This window comes from Etheostoma cragini, chromosome 17 (genome assembly GCF_013103735.1).
Source record: "Etheostoma cragini isolate CJK2018 chromosome 17, CSU_Ecrag_1.0, whole genome shotgun sequence".
Lineage (NCBI taxonomy): Eukaryota > Metazoa > Chordata > Actinopteri > Perciformes > Percidae > Etheostoma > Etheostoma cragini.
In genome coordinates, this window is record NC_048423.1 from 4,995,879 (window position 1) to 5,005,258 (window position 9,380).

Below are 9,380 nucleotides of genomic sequence, written 5' to 3' on the forward strand. Positions count from 1 at the left end.
AAAGGGACTGTTGGGTTTAGGAAAAGAACAGTGGGGAAATGAAACACTACACTCGGGAGAGGATCATCCGTCTCCGGGGTGAAAGTCCTGTGTTGTTTGACCCATCCACACCCAAACCAACCTCCCTGCCCGCATTTTTGGCTTTTCATACTACTCGTTACCGTAGTTGTGCTCTGATCACGAAAATGCTTCCCATATCCCATAGATTAAAATTTGCGCTTAAAACCACGAACAAACAACGAGATAACGTGACCATTTCACGAACTGCTGTGATACTTGGCTGGTTTTTACCACACCTGCTGCCATAAAGGTCCTTCCTATACGGTGCTGTATTGCCCACTGTATTACCATTGTTAGCTTTACGGGGAGGTCATATAGTTGCGATGAATGTTTTGCTCGGACAGAAAATCATTCATTTACAAGAAGAGATAATGTTTTGGATGCATCTTTTTATTTCAAGTGTTGCATATTGGTAACCTAACCTACTTTGGATGTCTGATTTGAGATACGCCGGGTATCACTGTCACTGTGTCCCAAGCCAAAGCAGTAAGAAGTTGTTGTAACAACCAACGTAATAAAAACTTAGATTTATGAAGTGCATTTCACTCAAGCCCAAGGACGCTTTGCACAAGTAATGTTACCGGGTGACAAGGGAAAGGAAATAGTAGGCCAACACAAAAACGGAGTAAAAGAGAAACCGTGCTAAATGGAAGGGGAACATAATTATATTATATTACATTGTCATTTGTCACATAGTGTCTTGCTGAGGGACACATTGGTTAATGTATTGCAGTGGGAATCAAACCTAGGTCTCCCACACACTCATGTGTCATATCCACTGCGCCATCACTATCCACAGTGGTGATTGGCTGCTGACAACCACATCACACATTGTAAAGTCAGTTTATGAATGAAATATACATACTACCTGAGGGACACTTTAGCAATATTCACATTTTGTGTAGAAGATATATTTCTCCTACATAAAATGGGAATTTTACAAACAAAGAAAAGCCAGATCCAGGAGCCCCAGTTCTTCTGCATTTTTCTATTTTTCAACAGGCATAGTTCAGGCGCCTTGTTGTCCTCTGAAGGACCCTTCATAATTCCAACATGGCGGCGTCCGTACGTGTGTGCTGTGCCCTCCGCATCACACTCGGAGGTGAATTATTTCTCTTTTTGTATCCCCGACAGATTATTTTAAACATCTCAGTGTATATATCATAGTGTATTCACTGTATTCATGTTCAGATGCGTGACTACGTGGTTATGGTCACTTGTTTTTACGTCACTGGCCCGGGACAAGCCTGCCGTTGCTGCAGGGCTGCCATACAACGGCACGTCCACAATATAACCTTAACTTCAGTGCAGTCAGAACATATGTATTGCATGCGGTTGAGGATAACATTAAGGTGTTTACATTTTAGACTTATACGTTAACATTGATTAAACTCGCTGTCATTGTGTCTGTTAAGGTTGAATGTTGCTCTCGTGTGTTCACGTTAGTGCTCTCTAATCGTTATTTAATGAGTTCAACGTCATTAGCTAAATGTTAATGTTAGCATTGAAATGAATGAAACACTTTTATCACGCTTTACTTCCTCACGCTATCCATCCTCTATACCGCGTTAATGGGGGAGAAATTGTGGGGACCAAGTGAGAAATGGCAAAAGTACTCCCTTCCCGTACTCAAGTAGAAGTACAGATACTTGTTTTAAAAAATACTCTGGTAAAAGTAGAAGTGCTGATTTAACTTATTTACTCCAGTCAAAGTAACAACGCACAGGCTTGGAAATGTACCTACCTGGACCAGACACACGTTACTAGTGCAAGCTGAGAAACTCTCTTTATATGCCATTGGCTACATTGTAAATGTATGTCGGCCAAAAGGCCTGAAACATTATATTTATAATAATTCTCCCAGATACTGGGACTCCAGGTTACTTCATACAAAGTAGCAAGGTATGAATTAAATTGGGATTCTGTGAGCAGTCACAGATCCAGTTTCTCTTTTTAATCTTCCCCCTAACATTTAAAGGAATCTACATAAGTTCCCAAATATGACTTCTGAAAAGAATATAAGGGATAAAATATGAATTACTTAACAGACATTAATGAAGAAGTTCCCTGTACTTTTAGAGCTACGCAGCACATTCCCATGAGCCATTCTTTATGCCTACAATCGCAAACACCTCTCTCAGATAAGGCCCAGGGTGATTGGGAATGTCTTGCTGCTTGTCTGCAATAATAACAGTAACTCCACTGAAACTATTTGAAACTAAAGTAACGAGCCAATTTTGTAAAATGTAAGGATTAGAAAGTACAGATATTCATGTTAAAATGTAAGTAGTAAAAGTAAAAACTCTGCACAAACATAAATAATAACGTAAAAATATCTGAAAAATCTACTCAAGTACAGTAAGAAAGTACTTCCCATGTCTATTATGCTTAGGTTGTGTTTTTTTATTTTAAATGAACCCTTGTGTTTACTTCCTGTCGACCATGCACTTGCTGTCCTCCCAGCAACATCAAAGTATTGACCGAAATAACCCAGAACCGAGTAGTATTGATCAAATGATACCTGCATTTGATCCTTTTTTGTATCTAGATCTTTGAAATGTTACTATTTGTATGATTTGGCTTGTAACCAATTACTACTTGATTATTTGTTTTAATGCATCGTGTGATTGGCCAGCGACGGCTGCAGCTAGTAGTGGAGTGGTGGTGTTTTTGACCTAACTTAATGCCTCTTTTCACATGATGGCTATTGAATAAAGAAGAAAAAAAGATATAAAATTAAGTACACTATCAGTATAATCACTTTAAGGGTTCTGATACTGGTGTTATAATTTTCTAAACTGCCCAGTAGCACGATATATTCGTAGCAAGCTACTTGGAAGAAGTCATAAGTCAGAGTTACTGAAATCCAAAGTAGTCCATTCACTTTCTACACACACTCGATACACAGAGGTCATCTACCTACCATAGTGTCTCGGTCAAGGACACCCAAACATGGACGCTAAATCAAGACTAAAACTCATAAATGCATAACGAAAACACCAACAGAACATCAAGTACACACTTAGACTAGGAATCGTTAATAACATTGTCCCATGATCCTTTGCACTGCAGTGCAGAACAGTCATCACTACGGCATTCTGCCGGCCGTTTTGACATCGTTTTTTAATCTTCATAGCGATATCAACTGCAATAAACACACGGCGAAAGGCTGCAACATATTGCAAAAGACGCCCTGAGATTTGATGTGAGTTTAAAGAAAATATCAGTGGAAAACGGCACTTTAAAGGATTTTTTATATTCAATGTACAATGTGTTCAATAAAAGAATACTGTATTTTTTTTCCCTTTTCATTTAACAAGCAATACGTTGTATTTCAGCAGAATAGTAAAAGCAGCAGAAACACAGAACTGAGTACACTTTAATATCTGTATTTATTGCATGTAATATTATCGTAATATTTGATGTTATCGCGTATTGCAAATGTTCCTATATGATGCAGCGCTAACATCCAGCCCTAGTAAGAATGTCAGGGATTTAACACTCCTATACTTTAATTAGTAATTTTTCAAGTTTAAGTTCCATTTAATTGGCAAAGCCTGATGCTTGCAGTTGTGAAAGTGTATTCATAGCTGTAATGTCTCTCTCAGGTGCAGCACCACTCCGTACTGTAGGGGGAGTAGTTCAGGTGTCCCTGCTGGCCAGTCGAGCTTCAGCTGCCTCTCTCCAAAGAACCCCTGCACTTCCACTGTTCCCTGCAACAGCATGGCAGCAAACCAGACATGGCAGCTTCTTCAACAAGTGTAAGTACATGGAACATTGATACAATAACATGATTGTGAGTTGTGTTCCAATAATAATTGGCCGTTTAATGTGTATGGTGTAGCTGTTGCAAAGTTTGGGTGGTTGGTTGGATAAAATTTCCTGTTGATTTTTTTCATACAGACAAAATGGAGAGAAGATAGAAACTGTTATGTTTATTTGTGTGTGTGTGTGTGTGTGTGTGTGTGTGTGTGTGTGTATACAGTGACGGCTGAGGAGTTGTGGAGAGGTGTGTTGGCGGAGTCAGGTGCCGGAGCCAGGAAGGGCAGAGGGAAGAGAACTAAACGCAAAGTTAAGAGAGACCTGAACCGAGGACAGAACATCGGAGAAGGTGAGACATAGTCTCTCTCTGTGTCCGTCCGCCGACCGTCTCTCTTTCTCTGCAGAGTCTTTTTTCTTTCCCGCTTTCTTGAGTGCAGTTAAGAAATTAGAAACTCACAACATCGGATTTCTCAGAAATCTTCCTGGAGTCTTGTCAGTGTGTCTCTTCTCTCCTTCATTTTCACTTTAACTAAATCTTTCAAGATCCCTTCTCATCTGTCTGTCGTGGTGGAAGTCTTTAAAGAAGATTCTTCAATGTATTTGTAGATGCATCTCAGTTCAAAAGAATGATATGATGCTGCTTGTTGTTGTCATCATGCAAACAGCTGTTAAAAAAAACTAAGCTTGTGAGACTCATCTGGACTTTGATCAAAGCAGGTTTTAATCTTTAATCTCTCTTCAAACACAGTTTCTGACAGCCGCAGAAACCCTAAACCCAAATACATCTGTGGTACCCCTGTTCATTTTTTGTCATTCGCAACTCTGTTTTTTCTCCTCTTTTCCTCTCCGTCTATGCCTTTAACCACCAGGTCGTGGTGGTTTTCTGTGGCCTGGTCTGAACGCTCCAGTCCTGAAGGATGGGAATCTGCAGAGCATGAGTCGAAGAGGCGAGAGTGAGCAGCTGGAGGTTCGAGCTGAACTAGGTACACAGACAGAATGCACTGAACAAAAAAGTGTGAAATCACTCTTAAATAGGTCTTATATTTTAGATTCCTCAAAGTAGCCAACCTTTGCTTTTTTGACAGTGCTGCAAACCCTTGGTGTTCTCTCAGTGAGCTTCATGAGGTAGTCACCTTAAATGGTTTCCACTTCACAGGTGTGCCTTGTCAGGGTTAATTAGTGGAATATCTTGCCTTTATTAACAGGGTTCGGACTATCAGTTGTGTTGGCAGACGTCAAGTTGATACACAGCTGACGGCCCTATTGGACAACTGTTAGAATTCATATTATGGCAAGAACCAATCATCTAAGTAAAGAGAAATGATGGCCATCCTTACTTTAAGAAATGAAAGTCAGATGTCTATCAGAAGTCAAAACTGATAGATAAGCCCAAGCCAGACCCTTTGAACAAAACATACACATATGCACACATATTTTTATGCACACTGGTGACTATTGGCAGGAAGGTGAAAGTGTCTCTTATGTGCTAGTCTATATCTACCACGTTCCATTTCCAGGATTGTTAATGTGCTGTCGGAAATTCTGCCGGGTTTCACTATTGTTGGCCCGATGTCCGTTACCTTCCGCTTTCTTTGTGTTGCAATTTTAGACTCTGGTGGACTAATGAGGACTATGTTTAAGTGCTCCTCAGATCTCTGCAGGGTAAATCCAGACAGCTAGCTAGACTATCTGTCCAATCTGAGTTTTCTGTCACACAACAAAACAACTTTTGAACTTATATATTCCACCAAAACAAGTTTCTTCCTGAGGCTATTTTGCAGCGGCACCGTGGCTCTGTCCGGCGCTTAGCACTGTCCCTGACGATTGTGATTGGTTCAAAGAAATGCCAAAAAACCAGAGCATGTTTTTCTCTCTTACTTTTGAGAAACAGAAGCACCAACAGCACCACTGCTGTAAGATACCAATTTGTCTCCACTGTGATTAATTAGACAGTTGATTAGACAGCGACAAATGGCACCTTTTGGTGTTGATAATGCGCTGCTGCTTAGAGTCAGTGGTGGTCTCTGTGTGCTCTCATGCTTCAGTACTAAATGTGTCGGTTGTCTCTTTCTGCAGTGCGTCAGAGGGATGAGTGGGAGAGGAAGAGGAAGATGAAGGTGAAGAGGGAAAGAGGATGGACGGGAAGCTCTTGGGGGGGCATCAGCCTGGGCCCCCCTGACCCTGGACCCAACGGAGGTAAACTAAGATGCAAACGCTCCCATGGTGTACAAACATGTAAACTAAGTGTATGTAAGTCTGTGTCTGTGTGTGTCTGGTTCTGTGTGTTTGCAACATTTAAGCCAGATTTATATATCTCGGTCAAGCTGTAAACGGCTGTAGAGACAGAAAAAGAAGAGATGGATGAAGCAGTAGAGGAATAATAAGGGGTATAGGCTGCCGTGAGAGTGAGAAAGAGAGTGACAGTTCAGCATGGTGGCCCATTAGGACTGATGAAGATGGGAATGTGACTAGTGTCAAGTAGGACAACTTCCTAATTTAGAAAGACATCTACTTCTCTGTGTCTCCTAAATTCTTTTCTCTGTCACACTTTCTGTCTCTTTTTCTATCTCAGGCTTCTCTCTACACTATCTCATTATTTTCTTTTATTACTAGAACGACCCAAAGTAGTCTAGGGGAGGAGGAATCAAACAGTTTACAACAAAAAATCCAGGACAGAAAACAAACGGTAAATAGGGTAATTTTATTGTGTCCGTACAACACAAGGCAACTTAAACAATCTCAAAGGAATCAAAGGAAGATGAATATAGGCACTTTATCACAGGTTTGATTCAGAGCAGATCACACAGCAGCTCCCAGCACTTCTCTGCCCACTCTCTGCTGGCCTCCACGGAAGCCTCGCCCCAGCACCCAGCCAGGCAGCCCTCTGTTAAGCGCTGATCAGCTGATCAGCAGCACACATCTGCAGAGAATCACACACTAGCAGACAATGCACATGATACAACACAGCACGTGACAATTACCCTCAACTCCCTGCCCTGTTCCTTCTTTGTCCCTCCCTTTTATTTTATTTTACAATTCTTTCCGTTTTCCTTTCAGTGTCACACTCAGTCTACCTCTTCCATCTGTCAACCTATTCTCTCAGACCTGTTGTCTTTTCTGTCTTCAATGTTCTTGGACAAGAACCCTAAATTACCATAGTGTTCCTCTGCCATCTTCCAGATGCCATGCATGGCAACATTTGATACAGAAGAGAGCGTAGGCTATAGAAGAGTGTCTCCTTCAGCTATCTCACTACTTTCTAAGCATAAAAACTGCATGTAGCCTCTCAGGATTTTACAAAAGGCCTCAACATAACATTTTCATGGCCTGATAAGAACATGTGATTTCAGGTGCTGTCTGGGCCCTACTAGGGAGGCACAGGATATTCTAGGTTAATCTGAAATTTAGTTAAACTAGGCAAATGTAATGAGATTTCAGTCTGCAGTCAGCAACAACAAAAAAAAGCAGCAATTGTGAGTTTGTCTGAATGTTAGGGCTGTAACGATATGCAATATGAAGCCAAAATCACGACACTCATCTCCACAAACATGTGTCACGGAGTGAGAAGGCAGAATCTCGACACATCCCTTCCAGCTCCCAGAGTTATCCTCCCCATCCAGATCCAATGCTACCACATCTTCAAATTACTATTAGCATTAGTCCTTTTGGTGCTTTGGCACCATTTTTTTCTGGGGCACCTGTACCGCTAAGGGAGGTGTAACGTTACGAATGGCCGTTGTTCTGACTCGGTTGCCGGGGTCTGTTTCTCCGACGGGTGTGCTAGCTAGCTAAATTACCATTAGATTACTCGTCCATCTATATAATTAATGTTGCTGAGGGATTTGTGTTAGCCCAAAGTTGTGAACTGTGGTTAAAACAATCATACTAAAAATAACTGAGCATGTAAAAAAAAAAAAAAATTGACTTTTTTTGTCGAATTGTGGGTAAAAATTTGACATGAATGATATGAACAGAATCCTGGGTTTGGTGTATCGTTACAGCCCTACTGACAGTGATTCAATAAGAAATACTCACTATGGACATTTTGACTCATGGTAGCAAGAAAATTGGGTGTCATGTTGTAGAAAAACATGTCCGGTCTGCCGTAACAGCGGGGTTTAAATAAGGACTTTGGGTTGAAGGTTGAATGTAATGTTGTAAAGTCTCTGAAGGTGCAGCTCCAGTCTAATCAACTTTTCATTCCAAACCCTGAGGAACACTGTGTTAATTCCACCTGATTCACTGACGGAGCTCCTGGCCTCCAATTCCCAGCTGTATTACCTGTTTAGATCTTGGTCATTGCTGTCCGAAATACGTTTATACCATTTACCTCAAACTGCTGACAGCTGAGGGACGAGTCTCTGTAGTCGCAAAACACATTTTCTTGCTCATGCTCCCTGTCCTTGAATTAAGTCTCTTATTCGCTCTCCGTTTGCTCGTTTCTCTCGCATCCTCCTTTGCTTTCTTTTTTCCTTCATTTCCTTTTGATATTTCCATTCTCTTGTCCCTCTGCTAACAAGCCCTTACACCATTACATTTCTCTCTCTCTCTCTCTCTCTCTCTCTCTCTCTCTCTCTCTCTCTCTCTCTCTCTCTCTCTCTCTCTCTCTCTCTCTCTCTCTCTCTCTCTCTCTCTCTCTCTCTCTCTCTCTCTCTCTCCCCTTTTCTTTATTTCATGTACAAAAATTTTCTTTAATACACACTCTGTTTGTCGCTCTCACTCAAACACAAATCCAAACCGGGCCCAGTTACTGCGATGTGCAGAGAGCTGTAACTAGGTTGCAGGTCTCTGATTAGGTTTAGGTCACAGATGGTGAGCTAATGCCCCAGCTGAGGTGTGTGTGTGTGTGTGTGTGTGTGTGTGTGTGTGTTTTCTCTCCTGTGAGCCTTTAAGTCAACTCTCTTTTGTTTCTTGTTAATTGGTTAGAAGTGAACAGGCTGCTGTTTGTATGTAATATCCTTCAGAGGTCACAGACAATGAAAAGTGTCAACACTGTCAGCTGCTGCAAGGGCTTCTGGGTATTTGTTAGGCTTGTAGGAGCCTGGTTTAATCTGTTTTTGTGTGTGTGTGTGTGTGTGTGTGTGTGTGTGTGTGTGTAAGCTTTTGTTATCTAAACTTGTTTTTTTCTCCCCCCCACAGAAACCTATGAAGACTTTGATTCACGTGTTATTGAGGTGAGTGTCTTACCAGTCACTGTTGTTCTTAATTATTCCTAACTATTAAGTTATAAGTTCACACACTAAACTAGACGGCTACATTGAAAACTGTTCCAAATATTAGGAAAGCAGCACTGAATTGTGAATAAAACCAGTATCATGCTGCTCACAAACATATTTAAAGTATCATGAAATTGTCAGATTAGTTAACTTTTAATTGAGGGAACAGTTTCAATTAAAACCTTTCACTTTGACAGAAAACTATTTTGTAAGCGTACAATAAGGAACTCTTTTTGGCCACTTTAACTGAACTTTATTAGCAGCGGAGACAACAACACAGCATTGACATACGATCACAAGCACCTCAACAATGAGCTGAACCCCGGGGGGGGGGGTGTCAAT

At 41.1% G+C, this 9,380-nt stretch overlaps 1 protein-coding gene across 2 annotated transcripts in view; it reads left to right on the forward strand.

Annotated features, from left to right (window-relative positions):
• Positions 1-1,055: 1,055 nt before the first annotated feature.
• The window catches only part of mrps5 (mitochondrial ribosomal protein S5), a 21,737-nt gene continuing 13,412 nt past the window's right edge, over positions 1,056-9,380 (forward strand). For both annotated transcript variants that reach the window (XM_034898563.1, XM_034898564.1), the window contains exons 1-6: positions 1,056-1,162; positions 3,669-3,821; positions 4,046-4,171; positions 4,692-4,805; positions 5,899-6,018; positions 8,962-8,996. In XM_034898563.1, the coding sequence (XP_034754454.1) occupies positions 1,114-1,162; positions 3,669-3,821; positions 4,046-4,171; positions 4,692-4,805; positions 5,899-6,018; positions 8,962-8,996 (597 nt within the window). In that variant the 5' untranslated portion in view covers positions 1,056-1,113. The remainder of the gene's footprint in view (positions 1,163-3,668; positions 3,822-4,045; positions 4,172-4,691; positions 4,806-5,898; positions 6,019-8,961; positions 8,997-9,380) is intronic.